This window comes from Amblyraja radiata, chromosome 10, assembly GCF_010909765.2.
Source record: "Amblyraja radiata isolate CabotCenter1 chromosome 10, sAmbRad1.1.pri, whole genome shotgun sequence".
Lineage (NCBI taxonomy): Eukaryota > Metazoa > Chordata > Chondrichthyes > Rajiformes > Rajidae > Amblyraja > Amblyraja radiata.
This window is the reverse complement of record NC_045965.1, coordinates 52,790,057-52,815,237: the sequence shown is the minus strand read 5'-3', so window position 1 is coordinate 52,815,237 and position 25,181 is coordinate 52,790,057. Positions and strand designations below refer to the sequence as shown.

Here is a 25,181-nt window from a genome sequence, read left to right as displayed (position 1 = left end):
TAGGGTGAAGGCTGAAGGTTGTTTTTTGGATTAGAGGCCTGTGACTTGTGGTGTGCCTCAGGGATCGATGCTAGGCCCATTGCCTTTTGCAGTTCATATCAATGATTTGGACGAGAATGTGGAAGGCATGATAAGGAAGTTTGCAGATGACAGTACAGTGTGTGGTATCGTAGATAATGAAAACGGTTATCAAAAATTGCAGCAGGTGCTTGATAAGTTGGGCAAGTGGGCTGAGAAATGGTTAATGGAGAATAATGTAGATCGTGTGAGGTGTTGCACTTTGTGAAGTAAAACCAGGTTCTGACCTTCACAGTTAATAGCAGGGCCCTGGGGAGTGTTGTAGAGCAGAGAGATCTAGGTATACAGGTTCATAGATCATTGAAAGTTGTAGGTAGAAATGGTAGTCAAGAAGGCTTTCGGTACATTGATCTTCATCAGTCGAGGTATTGAGTATTAGAAGTTAGGATGTAATGCTACAGTTTAGTTTTAGTTTAGAGATACAGCGCCCACTGAGTCCGCACCAACCAGCCATCCCCGCACATTAACACAAGCCGACACTCACTAGGGACAATTTACACTTATACCAAGTTACTAACCCAAACCAATTAACCTACAAACCTGTACGTCTTTGGAATGTGGGAGAAAACCTAAGATCTTGGAGGAAACCATCAGGGTCATGGGGAGAATGTACAAACTCCATAATCAGAATCAAACCTGGGTCTCCAGCACAGCAAGCGCTGCAAGGCTACAACTCTACCGCTGCGCCACTGTGCTGCCCAATATGTTGTACAACATGTTGTGAGGCCGCAGTTGACGTATTATGTTCAGTTTTGGAATCAACTCTCTAAGCACCAGGGGAGATTTATAGAGATCAATTTATCTTTAAACACACATCTTGGGGATGTGGGAGGAAACCAGAGCACCCAGAGGAAAGCCACATGGTCCCAGGGAGGGTCAAACTCCGCACGGACGGACAAACTCCACTGAGGTCAGGGTCGAACCCTGTTCTCTTGAGATGTGAGGCAACAACTCCACTTTCTGCGCCACTGTGCCACCCTTGCTATTTCCAGATAGGGAATTGCCTTTCGAGAACCCGGCCATGTCATAATTGGGGCTGTGAACATCCAGCCTATTCAGAGTGCATTAATCAGCAGTAATGATAGCATGCTGTTTGGTGATGAGTGGCTGTGAATGAAAAGCCTGGGACTGCAATGGACACTGCATTGGAATTAAGTATTGGTGAAGTGTGACCACCAAGGTGGCAGTTCTCATCGATCCTCTCCAAAGGATGCAGTTACAGGTAAAGGATGCAGTTACAGGTGAAGGGTGCAGTTACAGGTAAAGGATGCAGTTACAGGTAAAGGGTGCAGTTACAGGTAAAGGGTGCAGTTACAGGTAAAGGGTGCAGTTACAGGTAAAGGGTGCAGTTACAGGTAAATGGTGCAGTTACAGGTAAAGGATGCAGTTACAGGTAAATGGTGCAGTTACAGGTAAAGGATGCAGTTACAGGTAAAGGGTGCAGTTACAGGTAAAGGGTGCAGTTACAGGTAAAGGGTGCAGTTACAGGTAAAGGGTGCAGTTACAGGTAAAGGGTGCAGTTACAGGTAAATGATGCAGTTACAGGTAAATGATGCAGTTACAGGTAAATGGTGCAGTTACAGGTAAAGGATGCAGTTACAGGTAAAGGGTGCAGTTACAGGTAAAGGGTGCAGTTACAGGTAAAGGATGCAGTTACAGGTAAAGGATGCAGTTACAGGTAAAGGATGCAGTTACAGGTAAAGGGTGCAGTTACAGGTAAATGATGCAGTTACAGGTAAATGGTGCAGTTACAGGTAAAGGGTGCAGTTACAGGTAAAGGATGCAGTTACAGGTAAATGGTGCAGTTACAGGTAAAGGACGTAGTTACAGGTAAATGATGCAGTTACAGGTAAAGGGTGCAGTTACAGGTAAAGGATGCAGTTACAGGTAAATGATGCAGTTACAGGTACAGGGTGCAGTTACAGGTACAGGGTGCAGTTACAGGTAAAGGATGCAGTTACAGGTAAATGATGCAGTTACAGGTAAATGATGCAGTTACAAAAGGATGTTTTACAGCTAAATCCGGTAAATGGCATCTCGACTAAAACTGACAACTGTTTTATTTCAGTTGATAACAACGAGCCGATCACACTAATGAACCTGAAGCCTTTGACACGTTACCTGGTTCGAGTCCAGCTGACTCGCCCCGGAGTGGGAGGAGAGGGACCTCCAGGTCCTGATGCCATTTTGGAAACAGATTGCCCAGGTAAATGCAGGCAGAATTTTTATTTGAATGGAATTTGTCGCAAATGAATCTCCAAAAAAAAAATGAATGGTCTCCTTTCACACACAGCCACATACTGTATCTGGTGGGTTTTCAATTTAGGGAATGCTGTGTTTCCAATCTGGTGAAATTATACATGTACTTACTTTCCATAGAGATGCTCTTGCTTATTGGAAATCTGGCTTTGCTGACTATGTATATAACAGGAACTGATCAAATGGGAGCAAGATAGAGCCACAAGGCCTCAAGTCTACACTACCATTCAATAAGATCACCACTACTCTGATCTTGGCTTCAGCACCACTTTGCAACCCAATCTCATTTATCCTTGACTCACCAAAATATTTTCTTCAATCTATCTTAGATTTATAGAGTCGTACAGCATGGAAACAAGCTCTTTGGCCCAACTTGTCCATGCCGACAAGGTACCAGTCCGAGCTAGTCCCATTTGTCTGCGTTTGACCCATATTCTTCCAAACCTTTCCTATCCATGTACTGTGGCTGTCCAAATGTCTATTGCACATTGTATCCATCTTTACAACTTCCTCTGTTGGCTCATTCCATATACTGTGGACAACCCTGCCCCCCAAGTCCCCTTAACTTAACATCTTTCTCATTTCACCTTAAACAGATGCTCTAACGTTTTAGACTCCCCTACCCTGGGAAAAGGACTATGTGTGATTGTATATAGCTCGATGAGGTCACTCTTTGGCCTCATTCATTCCTGGGAAACCAATTCCAGTTTTTTACATCTCTCCTTGTAAGTCCAGTCCCAGCAACATCCATGCCGACCTCATCTACACCCCCTCCAACTTAATCACATCCTCCCTACGGCATTGCAACCGAGAACTGCACATATTGCAATAAGTGCAGTCTCATTATGGCTTGAATATATTTCACAGTAGCCTTCATGGATGTCTGGGGTAGGGAATTCCAACCCAGACTTTTCTCCCCCTGAGAGACAAGGATTCCACCTCACTCTGACCTAAATGGGTGACTCCCCTACCCACGTAGAAACTATGACTCCTAGTTAGAGTCATAGAGTGATACAGTGTGGAAACAGGCCCTTCGACCCAACTTTCCCAATCCGGCCAACAATGTCCCAGCAACACTAGTCTCACCTGCCTGCCCTTGGTCCAAATCCCTCCAAATCTGTCCTATCCGTCCCTGTCTAACTGTTTCTTAAATGTTGGGATAGTCCCAGCCTCAACTCCTCATCTGACAGCTTGTTCCATACACCCACCACCCTTTGTGTGAAAAAGTTACCCCCCAGATTCCTATAAAATCTGTTCCCCTTCATCTTGAACCTATGTCCTCTGGAGTTCTCCCCCCCCCCCCCCCAGAATCTTGTACATTTTAACATCAAAACTCCCCTGTGCACAGTGCATCAAAATTAATTATTATTTCCTTCTTCAGAACCCACCATGGTGCCAAAGATTGATCGGGTCTTGACCAAGAAGAGGGACACCATCTCCATCAGCTGGAATATTTCCAAAGATCACGAGAATGGAAGTGGGTTCATCGTCCAAGTCATTGACCTTGAGAATTCGGTGAAGAAAGTGATCAGAGTGGAGCCATTCTCCGTGCGATCCACAGACATTAGAGACCTGGAGCCTGGCCATACATACGAGATGTATGTCACAGCATTCCACTGTGGAAGCCTTGGAACCCCATCTGACCCAGTCAAAATGCAAGTGGATGCAGGTAACTTGGAATAATCTATTTTTTCCTCAGCACTGTAAACTGAAAAAAAAAATTGTTTGTATTTCTGGCTACTTTTGACCAAATTTTTATATTTTTAATTTTATTTTAATTCTTTATTTCGAACGGAATAAAAGAATAAAAAGCAAGTGTGAAACCGCATACAAAAACCAAAAAAAAAACCCAACAATAACCCCACTCTCACCATCGACGGCACCACTGTCTCCCCATCTCCCCAGGCCCGCAACCTTGGCGTGATCTTTGATTCCACCCTCTCCCTTGAGCCTCACATCCGCCATGTCATTAAAACCTCCTTCTTTCATCTCCGCAACATCGCCAAACAGACTCTCTCTCACACCGCCCGCTGCTGAAAGACTCATCCATGCCTTCATCTCCTCCCGACTGGACTATTGCAACTCACTTCTCCTTGGCATCAGCTCCACCTACATCAACCGACTCCAACTGGTCCAGAACGCAGCCGCCCGACTCATCACCCATACCAAATCCTGGCATCACATCACTCCAGTCCTCAAACAACTTCACTGGCTTCCCATCTCCCACCGGATCACCTACAAAATCCTGATCCTCACCTACAAAGCCCTCCACCATCTGGCCCCCCCCCATATCTCATTGACCTCCTCTCCCCCTACCAACCCTCACGGTCCCTCAGATCCACATCAGCCGGTCTCCTCTCCATCCACAAGTCCAACCTCCGCAGTTTTGGGGACAGAGCCTTCTCCAGGGCAGCTTCCAGGCTCTGGAACTCCCTCCCCCAACTGATCCGCAATTCCGTGTCCCTCACCATCTTCCAGTCCCGCCTCAAGACCCATCTCTTCACCTCTGCCTATCCTTAGCCCCACGTCCCCGTCCCTTTTCATCTGTGCATTAATTGCCTCATACTGTGTTTTGTATTGAATTCTGTCTTTACTTTGTGTACTAGTCATGTCTCTACTATTTATTTCATTCCCCTTACATGTTTTTCCTCTACATGCTCAATTTTTTTAAGGTGTCCTTGAGACTCTTGAAAGGCGCCCATAAATAAAATTTATTATTATTATTATTATTATTATTATAAAGTGTCATAAACAATATTTATAAATAAATGAAATCATATGTGGCCGAAAAGGAGCAGGAAGAAGCCAAAGCTTATTAATTCCCACCCCATATTCAACTGCTTATAACAAATGAGATTCTTTTAGGGAAATTGAAAGCAGAACAATGGGAAAAAGAGAATTAAGTCTTAGAATCTCTTACCACAAGAAAGATGGGCAGTAAAGGACAGTTAGTAGATGATTTAATTGGATTTTCTGCTTATTGTGTTATTTCATTACTGTGAGGACCCTTAATATTTGCGGAGATAGATTTCTTGCTATTGAGGGAGTGCACGGGGTCTTCTTCTTCTTGCGAATGAAACATAAACCAAAGGAATAGTAAGATCTCAAGCTGGGTGTTGAGCAGCCAGTTTGTTGTCTCTGCGTCAATGTCTGCCAGGCCCTAAGCTCCATTTGGCGGGTGGTGGAGCGGGCACCCAGAGATGACATGGTTGGTTGTCTGTTGCTCTGCTCTGCATTCGCAAGCTGGGCTCTGGCGGAGCCCCCATCTCCACATGCTGGCATTGAAACGCCCAACTCCAGTACGAAATCTGTTGAGCTTCATCCAAGCTCCTCTGGGGAGGTCATCTTTTATCTGGTGAAGAGATGTAGCTGTGTAATGGAAATGAGGTTAATTCCCGGGATGGCGGGACTGTCATATGTTGATAGAATGGAGTGACTGGGCTTGTATACTCTGGAATTTGGAAGGATGAGAGGGAATCTTATTGAAACATATAGGATTATTAAGGGATTGGATACGTAAGAGGCAGGAAATATGTTCCCGATGTTGGGGGAGTCCAGAACCAGGGGCCACAGTTTAAGAATAAGGGGCAGGCCATTTAGAACCGAGATGAGGAAAAACTTTTTCACACAGAGAATTGTGAATCTGTGGAATTCTTTGCCTCAGAAGGCAGTGGAGGCCAATTCTCTGGATGCTTTTAAGAGAGAGCTAGACAGAACTCTTAAAGATAGTGGAGTCAAGGGATATGATGAGAAGGCAGAAACGGGCTACTGATTGGGGATGATCAGCCATGATCACATTGAATAGCGTTGCTGGCTCGAAGGACCAAATGGCCTACTCCTGCACCTATTGTCTATTGTCTATAATGTACAGAAAGGAACTGCCGATGCCGGTTTACACCAAAGATAGGCATAAACTGCTGGAGTAAATCAATGGGTCAGGCAGCATCTCTGGAGAAAAGGAATAGACAACGACAGCACCCGTAGTCAGGATCGAACCCTGGTCCCTGGCGCTACAAGGCAGCAACTCTACCACTGTGCCACCCTAAACTCTGTCGAAATTTATTAGGCTATTTGGTGACATGTCAAATCTCTTTAAACTTCCAAGGAAGTGAAGACACTGGCAAACCATCTTGGTGATTACATCTATGAACTGACCTGATGGTGGTCAGTTCAAGATGTTAACACACAGTTAACATCTGCTAACTATCTCCACCACTAACCCACAACTGAAAATTGATCTCCCTGGCTCCCCTTTCCGAAGTCAATGATCAGTTTGTTGGTTTTGTTGAGGTTGAGCGAGAAGTTGCTGATGTTTCACCACCCAGGAACTTTATCCCACTCTGGGCATTGATATATCGGCTGTTATCTCGACACGCACTCCCAGATAGAAACTGCACAGATCCCGTTTTAGCCAAATAATCCGCGTGCTAAAATCAATGAAGCTACTTTTAGCTTATTTTTATCCAATTTGGCTGACGTTTTCTGGCTGAGGATGTCCCAGTGGATTATAGTACCTCAGTACGAGTTCAATGTTCTGAAAGAGACTGATCATTTTCCAGACAAATATGGCGGCATCGAACTACAGAAGCATAACTGCTATTTGGTCATTTATTTGTCTGAAATGATCAATTACTGGTGAATAATGTCACTTGCGTACTACAGGACATTCCTGCAAGAAGCTACACTAGGGCCCACATTTATCCCGCATAGGTTGGTACAGTGGTAGAATTGCTGCCTTACATTCTATAAATTGAGTGTGTTTATACCCAGAGTGTCACGTGAAAAATTGAGATTGTCAATTAGGACAGCCTTGTACTAGCTTCTGTGTGCATTGATATATAACTATGTACCATTTTCATGATGTTTTCTCCTGAGAAGGTAGACTGCAAAGGCTTAGACTGGTTTCACTTTGGTGGACTGCACACCATAGATCATGTCATGTCAAAATTGCTTTAAATGGCATCAATGACTCAAGAAACAGGCAGGCACACAAAATGCATAGTAGAACAGCATAATCATGTTGTACTCTGGTAGTTAAGTAAAGAATGCTAGATGCGTTCTGCACTGGTCAGAGATCCCTTTGTGATTTACGTGGACCTTTGCCATCCGAGTTGGTATAAGAACTAAAGTAAAAAGATCTTGTACGCAGCTTGGAATATTGAACCAATGGAATGGCACAGTCGTGGTTTATTTTTTCAATTCAATTCAATTCAATTCAACTTTAATGTCATTGCACAAATACTGAGTATGGGTACAACGAAATGCAGTTTTGCGTCTGTCCGTAGTAGTGCAATATAGAAATTTAAAAAAAAAGAGGATACAGAATAATCAAAGATACAGAATAATTAAACAATGGGGACGGAGGGACCGGAGGAATCTATCGGCGGGACTCCGAGTTCAGCAATGCGACGGTATAATTGTAGAAGCTGTTCCTCATCCTACTGGTACGAGACCTGAGGCTCCTGTACCGCCTGTAACGGCACGGCGGCTCAGCAGTAGAGTCACTGCCTTACAGCACCAGAGACCTGGGTTCAATCCTGACTACGGGTGCTGTCTGTACGGAGTTTGCACATTCTTCCCGTGACCGTGTGTGTTTTCGACGGGTGCTCTGGTTTCCTCCCACATTCTAAAGACCTTCAGGTGTGTACGTTAATTGGCATCGGTAAAGATTGTAAAGTGTCTCTTGTGTGTAGGATAGCGCTAATGTATAGGGATCGCTGGTCAGCGCGGACTTGGTGGGCCGAAGGGCCCGTTTCCATGCTGTATCTCTAAACTAAACTAAACAACCGCAGGAAATGCTACACTTGTTGCTTTACCTCCACCCTTGTCTCCATCCAAGGACCTAAGCAGTCTTTCCAGGTGCAGCAGAGGTTCACCTGCACCTCCTCAAACCTCATCTATTGCATCCGCTGCTCTAGGTGTCAGCTGTTCTACATCGGGAGATCAAGCGTAGGGTTGGCGATCGCTTCGCCCAACACCTCCGCTCGGTTCGCAATAACCAACCTGATCTCCCGGTGGCTCAGTACTTCAACTCCCCCTCCCATTCCGAATCTGACCTTTCTGGCCTGGGCCACCTCCATGGCCAGAGTGATGCCCACCGTAAATTGGAGGAGCAGCACCTCCTATTTCGCTTGGCTAGTTTACACCCCAGCGGTATGAACATTGACTTCTCCAATTTCAGGTAGTCCTTGCTTTCTCCTTCTTTCCCCTCCCCTTCCCAGCTCTCCCACAGCCTACTGTATCCGCCTCTTCCTTTCTCCTTCCTTCTCCCCTCCACCCCACATCAGTCTGAAGAAGGGTCTCGACCCGAAACGTCGCCTATTTCCTTCGTTCCATACATGCTGCCTCACCCGCTGAGTTTCTCCAGCATTTCTGTCTACCTTAAACAAAACTCTGTTCTGTTATATATGAGTGTGCTGCTGGTGTCTGGTTTGACCACCAGTGCCGTGTGATTGAAAATGTTGGTTCTGCCTGTGCAGGTCCTCCATCTCCCAGAGAGTTTCAGGCCATACCCCTGTCCCTGACCAGCATAACCTTGAAGTGGCAGCCACCTCTCAACACAAAGGAAATAATCAAGTACACCATCGAGTACCAGCAGATGGAGCCACCCAGCGAGCCTCGGTGGATTGATGCAGCAGTTGGAAATCAAACCATCCAAGATCTGAGTCCCAGCACACTGTATCAATTCCGTGTCCGCGCCCAGTCCAAAATTGCTGGTGAATGGAGTGCACCCATCAAATCCTGGACCTTCAGCGACTGTAAGTGAGACTTCTTACCTTTTGGCTGTTTCACCACATTCACTTTTTGTTTTTTATCCTCTGGCTGTGGCCAATTTTCACATTCCCTGAAATAGAATTCGCATTATGAGTTTTATACATTCACATTATAAATTTTAATTCAATGCAATCTGACCTCGATGGCCATTTTAGGTGAGCATAGACACCAGTCACAAAGGAAACATTTCAAGAATGGAATGTTGGCCTTCATAACAAGAGGATTTCAGTATAGGAGTAAAGAGGTTCTTCTGCATCTGGAGTATTGTGTACAGTTTTGGTCTCCTAATTTGAGGAAGGACATCCTTGTGATTGAGGCAGTGCAGCGTAGATTCACGAGATTGATCCCTGGGATGGCGGGACTGTCATATGAGGAAACATTGAAAAAACTAGGCTTGTATTCACTGGAGTTTAGGACGAGGGGAAATTTTATAGAAACATATAAAATTATAAAAGGACTGGACAAGCTAGATGCAGGAAAAATGGACTCAATGTTGGGCGAGTCCAGAACCAGGGGCCACAGTCTTACAATAAAAGGAAGGCCATGTAGGTGAGAGAAATCTTTTTCACCCAGAGAGTTGTGAATTTGTGGAATTCCCTGCCACAGAGGGCAGTGGAGGCCAAGTCACTGGATGGATTTAAGAGAGAGTTAGATAGAACTCTGGGGGCTAGTGGAGTCAATGGATATGGGGAGAAGGCAGGCACGGGTTATTGATTGGGGCCAATCAGCCACGATCACAATGAATGGCGGTGCTGGCTCAACGGGCCGAATGGCCTCCTCCTGCACCTATTTTCAATGTTTAATTTCATGGTAGGTGTTATTTCAAGAACTAGATAGGTTGGGATTGAGGCATGTTTTTAATTTCATCTCAGTGGGGTCTCTCTAATAAGGAATTGTGTGAGAGTGCATTAATGTTTCTTCTGAGGAGGAAAAGGAATTCCATTCCACCACCATCAACTGCTCACACCCCTCCTGGACTTTCCCTACCTCATGATTGGAAGCCAATTCCAGCTTGGTAGAATATCCGCATGAGACAATAAAACTTAAAAAAATTACCTTGAACTTTTATTAAAATAATTAGCATGATACGAATCTTTCATAGTCTCAGAATGTTCCAATTTCTTGATGGCCATTTTTGGAACTGTAGACACCTCCCATGAAGGGTACATCTGTACACATATTCTCCCGAGGGAGGTAGTTGAGGCAGGTTCTATCACACCATTTCAGGGACATTTGGACAAGTATATGGATAGGAAAGGTTTGGAGGGCTTTGGGCCAAATGCAGGCTGGTGGGACTTGGAGCATCTTGGTCGGCATTGGCAAGTTGGGCTGAAGGGCCTGTTTCCATGCTGCTTAAAAACCCAAACTTACAAGGATATTAAGATTATCTTTTTTTTACTATTGTTATTTTAGGGATAAATATTAATCATAATTTGCATGTTTTTGTTTGAATTAGTGTTGTTCACTCACCTGAGAAGGCAGACCATCAGAACCCATTGTATATACCAAATCTAAAAGGCAACACCTCAGACCAAGTAGCATTCCCTTAGAAATACGCTGAATGGCAGCACAGAATTTTTGCTTTGATACATGGAAAGTGATTTGGATCCATAATCCAGTGATACAGTGGCAAGAGAGCTAATCCATAACTACCTGTAACAAATTCCAAAGATGTGCAGATCTTGCAGGTTAATTGGCTTCTGTAAATTGCCCCCAGTGTGTAGGGTAGAACTAGTGTATGGGTCATTGGTCAGTGTGGACTCGGTGGTTCGAATGGCCTGTTTCCACATTGTATCTCTAAACTAAACTAAACTAAACTGCAGTGGTTCACCATCACCTTCCTCAGAACAATTAGAGGTGCACAACAAATGCTGGACATCCCAGCGAAGGACATATCCCATTAATACATTTAAGATCACAATTACTGGCCAGCAATATCCTTGGAGTCGAGGGAGACCCGCAGGAGTCCTCAGTAACTATTCTTTTTGTTTTGAAATCCAGCAATTCCTCCAGCACCTTATGATGTTAAGGTATCAAACATTACCGACACATCTGCAGTGATCTCCTGGGTGGTCCTTCCAAAACATGCCATCTCCTCTGTGATCATAAAGTGTAAGGTCTATGGGGCCACGACATTTCCTGAAGTGACAACCTTCAATTTGGCGGAGACGCCAACCTCGGAGCACGTCTTGCATGGGTTGCAGCCCGAGACTCCCTACCTAGTCGAGGTTGTAGCCTTAAACAATAAGGGTGAAAGCCACCCAAACCCAATGAAAGAGCTTCGCACTGCAGCAACTCCACCAGGTAAGAGCTTTAAAGGCACTTAGATTCATATAGACATTTATCTGTACAGCTTCATATTTGTGTTCAGAGTAAGGAACATTTGCAACAAGCCATCACACCAAGAATTCCCACATGTCAAACAAAGCCTTAAATTAAGTGCGCTCATACATTGGTGTTGGACTTTGGTTTGGTGGTTTCCTCATTAATTCACGATTTATGGGCGGGACACAATGACGCAGCGGTGGTGATGCTGCTTTATGGCGCCTGAGACTTGGGTTCGACCCTGACCACGGGTGCTGTCCGTACAAAGTTTATGCGTTGTCCCGTAATTGGGTTTTCTCTGGGTGCTCAGGTTTCCGCCCACATTCCAAAGATGTACAGGTTTGTAGGCTAATTGGCTTTGGTAAAAATTGTAAATTGTCCCTAGTGCTAGTGCACGAGAATCACAGCTCGGCGTGAACTCGGTGGGCTGAAGGGCCTGTTTCCGTGCTGCATCTCCAAACTATACTAAGCTAAGCTAAACTAAACTAAATTGCTGAATCCATTGAGGGCTAAGAATGAGATAATTGCAAGTTAACTGAAAAGATGACTGTTTCCTCACATTGGACTTTTCCTTTTCCTCAGCTACATCCAGTGTGTTTCAAGTAGTGGGGAATTTGGAACAGTCCCCTGGAAGTGACCAGCAGCTGTTGATGGCCATTGTGGCCTCAGTGTCCGCCACCTGTATGACCATCCTCTTGGCACTCCTGGGCCTCTTCTGCATTCGTAAGACCCTCTTCCAGCGACGTCGAACCTTCACATACCAATCCGGATCAGTAAGTACTCAGTCGGCCAGTTTACAGAATGCAATGCAGAAACTGATCAAGGTTACTCCAAACAAGCAACCTCAATCTACGGGCAGCACAGTGGCGCAGTGGTTGAGTTGCTGCCTTACAGTGCCAGTCAGAGACCCGTGTTCAATCCTGACTCCGAGTGTTGTCCGTACAGAGTTTGCATGTTCTCTCTGTGACCGCTTACCTTTTCTACGGGTGCTCCGGTTTTCTCCCACATCCCAAAGACATGCAAGTTTGCAGGTTAATTGGCTTTTGTAAATTGTTCTTTGTGTGTAGGATAGTGATAGTGTATGGGGTGATCGTTGATCAGCGTGGACTCGATGGCAGTAGGGCCTGTTTCCACGCTTTATCTCTAAAGTAAACTAAAGTAAACTAAACTACAACCAGTAAGGAAAAGGGCATAAAGAATATGGGGACATACCCTCAAGTTCCATGACTGACTGGAAGTACATCACTTATGGCTCGTCACTCTAAATCCTGGAACTCCCTATCCAACAATCTTGTGGGAACACTTTTGCCAGAGTGTTGGCACAGTGATACAATGCTACAGTAGTGTTTAAGAAGGAACTGCAGATGCTGGAAAAATCGAAGGTAGACAAAAATGCTGGAGAAACTCAGCGGGTGAGGCAGCATCTATGGAGCTGAAACGTCACCTTTTCCTTTGCTCCATAGATGCTGCCTCACCCGCTGAGTTTCTCCAGCAATGGTACAGTAGTTATGCTTTTGTCTTTGAGCACCAAGGACCTGTGTTGGATGTGTAGGAAGGAACTGCAGATGCTGGTTGAAACCAAAGATAGACACAAAAAAGCTGGAGTAACTCAGCGGGAGAGGCAGCATCTCTGGAGAGAAGGAATGGGTGACGTTTGGGGTCGAGATCCTGCTTCAAACTAGAAACATGGAAAATAGGTACACGAGTAGGCCATTCGGCCCTTCGAGCCAGCACCGCCATTCAATATGATCATGGCTGATTATCCAATATCAGTACCCCGTTGCGGCTTTTTCCGCATATCCCTTGATTCCTTTAGCCCTAAGAGCTAAATCTAACTCTCTCTTGAAAACAACCAGTCAATTGGCCTCCACTGTCTCCGGTAGCAGAGAATTTCACAGAATCACAACTCTCTGGGTCAAAATGTTTTTCCTCATCTCAGTTGTCACTAGTCAGGGGAAAGGGAAACAAGAGATATAGACGATGATGTAGAGAACTTACAGCCCAGTGGTATGAATATTGATTTCTCTAACTTCAAATAACCCCGGCATTCCCTCTCTCACCATCCCTCCCGCACCCAAGTCGCACCAGCTTCTCGTTTTCACCAAACAAACAGCTAACAATGGCCTGTTTCCTTTATCATTGTTACTTTTTTGCATATCTTTCATTCATTGTTCTTTATCTCTCTACATCATCGTCTATATCTCTCGTTTCCCTTTCCCCTGATTCAGTCTGAAGATGGGACTCGACCTGAAACGTCACCCATTCCTCCTCTCCAGAGATGCTGCCTGGTCCGCTGAGTTAATCCAGATTTTTGTGATCTATCTTTGAATTTTAATTGCTGTTCTTGTACCTATCCCAACCAATTCCTCTGGCAGTTCTCTATAATGCCCATCACCTTCTGTGTGAACAAGTTGACGTCATGTTTCTATTAAATCTTTCCCCTCTCTGCTTAAACTTATGCCCTCTAGTTCTTGATTCTTCTATTCTGGGGAAAAGAGTGCACGTTTACTCTATCCTATCCATGATTTTATACCTGTTTAGTATCACCCCTCAGCCTCCTGTGCTCCAAGAAAAAAAGTCCTAGCCTGCCCAACCTCTTATAGCTCTAGCCCTCGAGCCTGGCAGCATCCTCTTAATTCTTCTCTGCACTCTTTCCAGCTTAACGGCATCTTTCCTATAGTAAGGTGTCCAAAACTGAGCACAATACTCCATGTGCGCCTAACCAACACCTTATATCTTTGTAACATAACATCACAACTTCTATACTCAATCCCCAGACTGATGAGAATCAGCGTGCTAAAATACTTTTCACTTGCCTTTCATCCAGTGATGGTGCTTGTCCCTCTGAGTTACTCCAGCTTTTTGTGTCTATCTTCGACCTGTGTTGGATCATGAACTTGGCCTCTGAAAAGGAATCAAAGGGGTGTCAGATAAGGAGAGAAGAGCAGTGAAATGTAAAGCCTCAGGGAGGGATATTGGTGGAAGTGGACAGGGAGGGGTAATACATAAGATTAGAAATTTAACTAGCTTCCCTTTGGAATTCTTTCACACATATAGGATAATGTCCTTATGTAGAAACGAGGAACTGCAGATGCTAGTTAACACTGAAAGGACAAAACTTGCTGGGGTAACTCATCAGGTCAGGCAGCAGGTCTGAAGAACGCGGATAGGTGATGTTTCAGTTCAGGATCCTTCTTCAGATATCCTTGATTGTGTTAGCATAAATCCAGGGCAGAAGTCAAGCTCCATAAATCAGGTCTCATGGCATTACAATCTATTACTAGGTATTACTATGACATTATGGTAGTACTAGGGCTGCACGGTGGCGCAGCGGTAGAGTCGCTGCCTTACAGCGCTTGCAGTGCCGGAGACCCGGGTTCGATCCTGACTACGGGTGCTGTCTGTATGGAGTTCGTACGTTCTCCCCATGACCGCTTGGGTTTTCTCCGAGTTCGGTTTCCTCCCACACTCCAAAGGCGTATAGGTATGTAGGTAAATTGGCTTGGTAAATGTAAAAATTGTCCCTAGTGTGTGTAGGATAGTGTTAATATGTGGGGATCGCTGGCCGGCGAGGACCCAGTGGGCCGAAGGGCCTGTTTCCACGCTATATCTCTAAACTAAACTAAAGTAAATCTGCTGTGAGCAGGGGAGCCCATAAAAGCAGTGCTTAGCTAACCAATTGTTTTTCTTTGTTGTGAGGGTGAGGAGACAGTTCTTCAGTTTAACTCCGGGACGCTGACACTGACACGAAGGCCGAAACCGCAGAGCGAGCCTCTCACCTACCCCATCCTGGAATGGGACAACATCAAATTCGAGGATGTCATCGGAGAAGGAAACTTTGGACAAGTTATCAAAGCGCTAATTAAAAAGGATGGACTAAAGATGAACGCTGCAATCAAGATGTTAAAAGGTGGCTTTTAAAAGAAGATGTTTAGAGGGATATGGGTCAAACATGGGCAAATGGGATTAATTTAGATGCTCAGCGTGGATGGGTTGGGATGTGATTGTTCTGTACGACTCTATGACTCCATTTAATTAATGTTAGAAATGAGCTCATCCGGTCTTGAGTTTCTCCTCTGTTGGCTTTTGTTGGTGCAGTCTCCCAAAGTTGTATTCAACCTGCTAAAAAAAAACAGGTGTGGAATTTTAAATTAGCATTGAACACCACTGGAAAATAGCTTTTCTTTTGTGAGTGTATGTTGAGTCACTTAACATTTAGCATGGATATCGGTTTATTATTGTCACATGGACCGAGATCGAGTGTAAACATTTGTTTTGGGTTCTATCCAGGCAAATTATATTATTATTTAATAAGATTTACACTTAAACTATATGTGAGTGCAGCAGGGAGTGCAAAAAGAGCAAGGAAGTAGAGTGCAGTATATAGGATTACAATTGAATTTGAAAGTGTAGATAAAGAAAGTGCAAAGGCTGCAATGAGTAGGGGGATGTACGGGAGATGTACGGGAGATGGGGAAGACGCACCTAGCTTATGAGGTGTTCCGTTCAATTGTCTGATAACTGGGAAGGAACTGTTCTTGAACCTGGTGGTTTGTGCTTTCAAGCTTTTGTATCTGTGGCCCAACACAAGTAGGAAGAAGAGGAAATGGCCGACATGTTTCTGGTTCTTGATTATGTTGGCAGCTTTCCCGAGGCAGTGCGAAATGTAGATGGAGTTGATTAAGGTGGAGTGGGGGGGAGGCTGTTTGTATGATGGGCTGGGCTATATCCACAGCTCTCTGTGATTTTTTGTGGTCTTGGGCTGAGCGGCTACCAACCCACATTGTGATGTATTCCAATAGATTGCTTTCCATGGTGGTGGTGGTAGCCCATCGTAAACGGCGATAGCATGGTTGTGCAGTCTCATGTCTTGTGGGATCGATCATTAAACACATGCCAAATTTCCTTAGACCTGAGGAAGAGAAGGAGTTGATATGCTTTTCTGTCTGTGGAATCAACGTGGGTGGATCAGGGTAAATTGGTGGTGACATATACACCTAGGAAGCTGAAGCCCTGGACCATCTCCTTCAGCACCTTTGATGCAGGTGGAGATATATGCTCCACTGCTTCCTGCAGTCAATGACCCGCTCCTTTGTTTACTGACATTGAGGGGAAGTTTGGCTTGACACCTTAGATAGACTCAAAACGCTGGAGTAACTCAACGGGTCAGGAGAATATAGCATCTCTGGAGAAAAGGAATAGGTGACGTTTCGGGTCGAGACCCTTCCTCAGACCATGTTACGAATCTCACTCCTATATTTCCGTCTCATCATTGTTTAAGATCCAGCCCATTATGATTGTGTCATCTGCAAACATGTCAATAGAGTTATAACAGAATTTGGTTGCTTGTAAATGGTGAAGTGGCTCGAAGGGCAGAATGGCCTACTCCTGCACCTATTGTCTATTGTCCTTTGTCCATTGAACTGAATTTGATTTTAAAAGCTTTTTTTTTTTAACATTAATTCATTTTCAACAGTTCTGGTCAAACTGGAACCCAAGTTAGCACTCTTAAGCTTATCACTAAATATAATTTAAGGCATTTAATGTACAGCATTGATGTACAGATGATACGGGGAGAATAGGCTACAGGAACAATTAATTTGGGAATGGAATTGATGGGTATGCTCTGTGAGCCAGCATTGACCCGATGAACCAAATCGCCTCCTTCGATGCTGTAAGGATGTATGGAAATTGCTGAAAGCTTGGTGACGTTATTCCAATACTCATCTCCGTATTATGTACGTAAATAAACTTGAATAATTTTCCCTTCTTGAAGGTAAAATGGTCAGACTAACAACAACAGACTGCAAGTGCTTTTGAACAGTCCTTGTTATTTCTTGGTTACTGAATGGTGAAAGATTTATTTGGAGTCCTTTCCTCGATGAATGTGCACCTGGACATTTTATTAGTGACTGTGTTTCAAGCAATGTGGCTTTGACCACACCGGCCAGCAGTTACTATTGGATGACATGTTAAAAACGTACGTAACGCCATTGTGTTGTAATTCACGCAGAATTCGCCTCAGAGAATGATCACAGGGACTTTGCGGGAGAGTTGGAGGTTTTGTGTAAACTTGGACATCATCCCAACATCATTAATCTGCTCGGAGCCTGTGAGAACCGAGGTAGGAACTGAAATCCACCATAATTGCGCAGGAAGTTTAAAAAAAAATGAGAATATAGGACAACACTATAAAGGGTCTGGCTAATCTTTCAAACTCTTTGCAATTTCAAATAAGCAATCAAAATAGGATTCCAGAAGAAAATGCTGCAGTATTTGACATAAAAACAGAAAATACTGTAAATCCATCAGACAATAGCAATGGAGAGAGAAACAGAGTTAATATTTCAGGTCAATATTTTGATGATAGGTCATTGTCACCTGAAATATTAACTCTCTCCATCCGAGGAGATTCTCACTGTAGTCTATTTGCTGATGAAATGCACAACTCCAGATTGTGTGTCTCATAAGATTTTCAGACTTACTTGTATTCGGCAACTGTGTACAGGTGCTCCATGGTTTATGGAAAGCCTGACTTACGGAAATCCAATTTTATGTAACTCTCCCAGCAATTTTTAAAGAACTCTAGAGTTTAGATGAGGAGGATTTTATTAAATCCAGAGGGTGGTGCATCTGTGGAATTCATTGCTACAGATGGCTATGGAGACCAAGTCATTGGGCATTTTTAAAGTGGAGATTGTTAGGTTCTTGATTAGTTAGGGCGTCACAGGTATTAGGGAGTGGGAAGGAGAATGGGGCTGAAATAGGTGTGAGTCCAGTTGGGGCGCAGAGGAGAGTGGGGGATGGGAGGGGGTATATAAGGGAAGAGTGTGTACAGGGGTTAATGGTCAGGACAAAGGATGGGGATGGGGTAAAGAGGGGATCAACATTTTTGCAAAAGTCAAGAGAAAGATTATCTTAAAGCATGTACTTACCAATTATATGATATCTAGAATTATCAGGTTCAGGAATCATTATTTAACTGCATCTGTTGTGTGACCAGGTTACCTGTACATTGCCATTGAATATGCCCCTTACGGAAACCTGTTGGACTTTTTACGAAAGAGCAGAGTTCTGGAAACGGATCCAGTGTTCGCACGAGAGCACGGAACTGCATCAACACTGACCTCTCAGCAGCTTCTCCAGTTTGCATCTGATGTTACAAAAGGAATGCAGTATCTCAGCGAGAAGCAGGTGAGCACTGGATATTGGATAGGATACAGGGGGTAAATTTGGGCACGGTAACACCACTTTTTTTTGTACAACATGGGGGCCACCTAGAGGGAAAAATGATGTTTGGTGCACACTTGCACACATCTGTTGTGAATCATGAATTACACCGAGCACCAGCCAGCGAGCACATGCAGTTATTTATACATGGAAACAGGCCCTTTGGCCAACTAAGTCCACACCGACCCATTCACACTAGTTCTATTTTATCCCACTTTTGTATCCACTCCCTACACACTGGAGGCAAATTAAGTACTCATTTGGTAAGAGATCTTCTATATGCAGCTCTATGTTCTAACTTCTGCTTTCTTTTGACCCACATGGCCAGTCTCATGTGAATGATCACATTCCCATCCAAACCCAAGGTCCTTGTTTGCTTTTGACCATATGACATAGGAGCAGAATTAGGACATTCAGCCCATCGAGTCTGCTCTGCCACTCGGATCGTGGCTGATCTATTTTTTCCTCATTACACTTTTCCCTATTACACTTACACATTAATGCAGAGAAACTGTGCAGACTGACAGTCTGAGGAAGGATCCTGACCCAAAATGTCGCCTCTCCATTCCCTCTACAGATGCTGCCTGACCCACTGAGTTCCTTTGTGTTTTGCTCATGCAATCAAAAGAGATAATTAGTACAGAGGCCCTAATGACCTTCAAACCTCACTTCCTGTGTCAGAATTTAATTTAGTTTAGTTTCGAGATACAGCACGGAAACAGGCCCTTCGGCCCACCGAGTCCGCACCGACCAGCGATCCCCGCACATTAACACTACACATACTAGGCACAATTTACAATTATACCAATTAATCTATTAACCTGTACGTCTCTTGAATGTGGGAGGAGACCAAAGATCTCGGAGGTCAAGGCGATAACATACAAACTCCGTACAGATAGCACCCGTAGTCGGGATCGAACCCGGGTCTCTGGAGTTGCTATCGCTATAAGGCAGCAACTCTACCGCTGTGCCACCGTGCCAGATTACCACATTTCACAGCTTTAATTCACTATGGTTTGTGCTTTGAAGCCAGAATATTGCTTTTGATTTCAGGTCTGATGTGAGTCTTTTTCTCAGTTCATTCACAGGGATCTTGCAGCCAGGAATGTACTGGTGGGAGAAAACCTTGTGGCTAAAATCGCAGACTTTGGGCTGTCCCGAGGGGAAGAGGTGTATGTGAAAAAGACCATGGTAAGATTAAGTAAAGTATTTTTATTTCCACCCTCATTAAAACCTATAATTCAACTACCTTTAACTGAGAGGATTCCTGGACCTGTGCATATTCTCCAGGCTAACACTTCAGTGATCTTCTGAAGAGTGTTGCATTAAAACAAATGGCACCCTCTTCTTGTAGAGATGATTTATGTTTGTTCCTGTCTATCGAGTGATAATGCTGTTGATTAAGTTAAGATAGACACAAAATGCTGGAGTAACTCAGCGGGACAGGCACCATCTCTGGAGAGAAGGAATGGGTGACGTTTCGGTCTGAAGAAGGGTCTCGACCCGAAACGCTACCCATTCCTTCTCTCCAGAGATGCTGCCTGTCCCGCTGAGTAACTCCAGCATTTTGTGTCTATCTTCAGTTTAAACCAGCATCTGCAGTTCCTTCCTACACACTTGATCAATAAGGTTAATGGCACTCTAGAAATGAGTGCCATTAACCAACTCTCAACCAACACAAAGACACTAACTGGTAATACATTTCTCCTATTTTTGAGCTATAGTTTAGTTTAGAGATACGGCTTGGAAACAAGCCTTTTGGCCCACCGAGATCACACCGACTATCGATCACCTGTTCACACTGGTTCTATGTATTCCCACTTTTGCATCCACTCCCTACACACTCAGGGCAATTTACAGAGGATAAACAACCCACAAAACCAACACGTTTTGGGATGTGTAGGAAACTGGAGCTCCTGGAGGAAAGGCACGTGTGCATCGGGAAAACATGCAAACTCCACACAAACAACACTTGAGGTCGGGAGCAAACCGGTGATGTGTTCAAATTGGCAGCAGAACACTCGTTCACTAATTTCACTATCTCGTACTTTGTGAAAACTGATGTAAACGTCTGCTTCATGTATAATTGTGAAGGAGCTAAAAAAGTTGGAGGGGGGAGTTAAAAATTGACAAAAATAAAATGAAGCCTGTGTTAGATCGGCCACGATCCTATCAAGTGGCAGGATAGGTGTGAGGGGCCAGTTGGTCTATTCCTGCTCCAATTTCCTTCTGTTCCTTTGGCCACGAGGAGTACATGTTGTACACCAACACTAATTACATGTAAGTAGTTGGCTGATAAGATTAGGTTTTACAGAATTGTTCATAATGTCTGTATTTTTAAGTTTGTTTATATTTCACTAAACTTTACTTGCAGCGATAACATTGTAAAACCTAACAGAATAAATAGGGTTTTTAAATTTTAAATGATCTTTTTCTATCATTGAGTTAAAGGCCATAAGTGATAGGAGCAGAATTAGGCCATTTGACCCACCAAGTCTACTCCGCCATTCAATCATGGCTGATCTATCTCTCCCTCCTAACCCATTCTCCCACCTTCTCCCTATAACCCCTGACACCCGTACTAATCAAGAATCTATCTATCTCTGCCTTAAAAATATCCATTGACTTGACCTCCACAGTGGCCAATAATTCCACTAATTCACCACCTAATTCACACTAAAGAAATTCCTCCTCATCTCCTTCCTAAAGGAAAGAGGAAGCTCAGTGATAAAACTAAATACATTTTAAACCCAAGAAAGAAAAGTATATTCCAAAAGTTGAACTAGCAAAATTAATTCAGTTTAGAGACACAGCGCGGAAACAGGCCCTTCGCCCCACCGAGTCCGTGCCGGCTAGCAATCGCCGCACACTGACACTATCCTCCACACACACAAGGGACAATTTTTCTCATTGTATTTTCGGACTAGACCTGTACTTTCTCCATTCAACCTGTGATTGCCTTTACCTTTCTCCTTCTGCACATTGTTTAGGGGCGACTCCCAGTGCGCTGGATGGCCATTGAGTCTTTGAACTACAGTGTCTATACAACAAAAAGCGACGTGTGAGTAATCGATGATTAGGACATGTTTCTCTGCTTACTCTAGTAGATCATTCATTAATGTGCCCATGCAACTGGTAATGTCATAGTGGGAAGACAAGGCGTGACCATACTCCATTAGACTTATGGCAATGTATAGCTTGCACACACATATGGAAGAAATGTTGCAATCTTGTAGGGGAAGTTAACACTTCCCATTTTTGTATACCGCAAGATTCATTTTTACATTAACCCACATAGGAAGGAAAATCAGAGTGTACGATGGACAACTTATCAAATGCCTTTTAAATTGTAAAATTCATGCAACATTGCTGTTACATATTTATTGATTGTGAAGGCAAGGTCCCTCAAATACTCCTAAAGGGTGAACCATTATCTTTTTAACATTTTTTTTTGTTATATTTCAATTCTCAAAGTTACGTATTATTTTATATTTTCACAAGCAATTCCGTTTATTATTTCAACACAATGATTATCAAAACCAATCCTTGGCCTAAAACTATTCTTCCTTAGAGTATCTCTTCACTACTGTGTCAGTCAGTGAATTGCATTGTGTCAGCCAGTGAGTTGAAAAACAATCGACGATATACAGTGGGATTCAGTAGAAAGAGTGCATCACAGCACAGGGTCCACAAAGACTCCACAAGCTCCATCAAACAGAGCATATGACCAAAGTGTCTCCCACAAATAGAAAGATTTTCTCCGGGAAAGTGTACTAAACAGATAAAATGTCCAATGCAGATAACATTCTTAACATTAATTCACAAAAAGCAATGATGTCTCCAGGTGTACTTGACAGGAAAGACACCATGTACTAGAGTAACTCAACAGGTCAGATAGCATTTCTGGAGAACATGGATAGGTGACGCTTCGGGTCAGGACCCTTCTTCAGACAGACTGTAGTAGGTCGGAGAAACCTGGAAGAGAGGTGGGGGCAGGGCAATGCCTGGCAAGTGATAGATGGATACAGGTGAGGGGAGGCTGGTGGGGGTGGAGGGGGGGGGGGGGGGAGAGCTTGATTGGCAAATGGACAAAGGCCAAAGATGAAAAGACAAAACATGTGAGACATGGAGGTAGAAGAGAAGAGGCATGAAGTGGGAAGCCAGTGAAGGAGTAGAGGCGGAAGGAGATGGAGGGGGGCGGATACTGGAATGGGTATGCATCCAGGTGGGGCAGAAGTAACTTAGTTGCTTCTGAGTGGGGGCCCACTGAGTTTCTCCAGCATTTTCTGTTTTACTCAAGATTGCAGCAGTTGCAGACAGTTCATTGTGTCCCTAAAGGGCCTGTCCCACTTGGCCGTCATTTGCACGCCATTTACGTGACCTCCAAAAATGTGGTAGTCGCGTTGTGGGTAGCGTGTGGGTAGCGCGGGACGGGCGCATGGAGAGGCGTGGAGGAGTGTGGAGGTGCACGCAGTATCGCGCGGCGCTCCAGGATTTCGTGCTGCACAAAATCCTCGCTCGCCACCTGCGTGACGCACGCGGACGCATTAGCATCGCAAGCTGATGCATTGGCGTCGCATGCTGGTGTCCTGACGTCTCACGTGTATCGCGTGGTGACGCATGGTTACGTCATCGTGCGTAACCATGCGCGTCGGGGGCCGCAGGGTATTCTAATGACGTCACGCGCACCATGGCATGATGACGCGTGATTTATGCGCGACGTCGACCTATTTTATATATGACGCGAGGAGGCGCAAATGACGGCCAAGTGGGACAGGCCCTTAAGTTTTTACACTTTTAAGATGAAAGGAAACCGTAGGTGATTCCGTACTATTCCAATAGCTACAATCACATTGTTTACTTCAAAATGTTGAGTCTGACAAATAGTTCCAGTGAGTTACACATTTATACTGGGAGTTGCTGGACATCTCCTGGTTCAAGATTTTCTCTCTGTATGCCATTTTATCCTGGACCTTTTTTCCATGAGTATATGGAGCGATCAGTTCCCCTCACATTTATCTTGAGTTTCACGTTTCAGTACAACGCACTCATAAAGGTTTGACACACCTTGGTGGTTAAGTGCTGACAGCGCAGTGTACTGCTCAATCCTGTGGAGCAGCTTCTGGTTTTTCGGGGAAATGTGTGTCTGCTCACCGACGCTCTCAGTTGGAACCATGCGATTAAAATTAACTTTCCTCAGGAAACAGCTTGTGTTCATTCAACCAAGTTGCTGTGAGGTTCAGCTACTCAAAAATAAACGCTTCCTGCATTTCTGTTGCTTCATTTTCAGATTTTATTTTGGTTTGGAGGGAACGTTGAAGTCATGTGAGACGTGTTGCGCGGAGATGTAAAGTGACAACGTTTCAGAAGCAATTTGAAGATTCATAGCTCATTAACTGCTCAAGCAAAGGCTGAATGCAAGAGATTTGAGAAAGATGGGCAAAGGGATGGCACATAGAATCATAGTCATAAAGTGATACAGTGTGGAAACAGGCCCTTCAGCCCAACTTGCCCACACCGGCCAACATGTCCCAGCTACACTAGTCCCACCTGTCCGCACTTGGTCCATATCCCTCCATACGTGTCCCATCCATGTGCCTGTCCAACTGTTTCTTCAACGTTGGGATAGTCCCAGCCTCAACTACCTCTTCTGGCAGCGTGTTCCATAAATCTTATGTTGAAAGCAAATGGAGGAGTCCCCAACACAGGAGCGCACTCAGACTGTGGGAGGGTCCCAACTGGAAACCGGCACCTATCCTTGTTCTCCAGTGATGCTGTTACTCCGGCACTTTGTGTCCTTTTATGTGAACTATTTTAGTTTAGTTTAGTTGATTGTGACATGTACCAAAAAGCAGTGTTACGTGCTGTCCAGTTAGTAGAAAGATTATTCTACAGGAGCGATAATGTTGCCATGGTACCACCCATTACCTGGTGCCATACCCAAGTGTCGCAAGCCATTTGAATGGTGGTAACACTGCTTTTCAAATCTCCAAGCATATTTCATGAGAGAAAACTATTAAACAAGGTATAAAATATTCATTTTTTGCCACCTTTAGATATGGAACTATCAGACCACTCTCCCAGGTAGTCCATGCATGATTAATACAGGGAACCATCAAATTATGACTCCCTTTTGTCAATCTTTAGTTATTGCTTAAAGACATCACTAGCCAGTGAGTATCAGATTAGCCAACCCTGTTATAAGTGTTGATTTTTTTTAAATGGACTTATGGAATTACATACTATTGGGACGACAGATGGCACAATGGGCTAAGTGTTCGGCTGGCAACCGGAAGGTAGCCGGTTCGAATCCCACTTGGAGTGCATACTGTCGTTGTGTCCTTGGGCAAGACACTTCACCCACCTTTGCCTGTGTGTGAATGTGTGTGAGTGATTGGTGGTGGTCGGAGGGGCCGTAGGCGCAGATTGGCAGCCACGCTTCCGTCAGTCTGCCCCAGGGCAGCTGTGGCTACAGAAGTAGCTTACCACCACCGAGTGTGGCTGAGGAGTGAATG

General features: G+C 44.4%; 1 protein-coding gene across 2 annotated transcripts in view; it reads left to right on the top strand.

Annotated features, from left to right (window-relative positions):
- The window catches only part of tie1 (tyrosine kinase with immunoglobulin like and EGF like domains 1), a 65,342-nt gene that overhangs the window by 34,313 nt on the left and 5,848 nt on the right, over positions 1 to 25,181 (top strand). Inside the window, exons 11-20 of one of the 2 annotated variants that reach the window (XM_033028857.1) lie at positions 2,147 to 2,284; positions 3,719 to 4,006; positions 8,817 to 9,095; positions 11,113 to 11,415; positions 12,019 to 12,209; positions 15,136 to 15,346; positions 17,450 to 17,560; positions 18,440 to 18,630; positions 19,744 to 19,857; positions 21,657 to 21,727. In XM_033028857.1, the coding sequence (XP_032884748.1) occupies positions 2,147 to 2,284; positions 3,719 to 4,006; positions 8,817 to 9,095; positions 11,113 to 11,415; positions 12,019 to 12,209; positions 15,136 to 15,346; positions 17,450 to 17,560; positions 18,440 to 18,630; positions 19,744 to 19,857; positions 21,657 to 21,727 (1,897 nt within the window). The remainder of the gene's footprint in view (positions 1 to 2,146; positions 2,285 to 3,718; positions 4,007 to 8,816; positions 9,096 to 11,112; positions 11,416 to 12,018; positions 12,210 to 15,135; positions 15,347 to 17,449; positions 17,561 to 18,439; positions 18,631 to 19,743; positions 19,858 to 21,656; positions 21,728 to 25,181) is intronic. The other variant, XM_033028858.1, reaches the window with a different exon arrangement.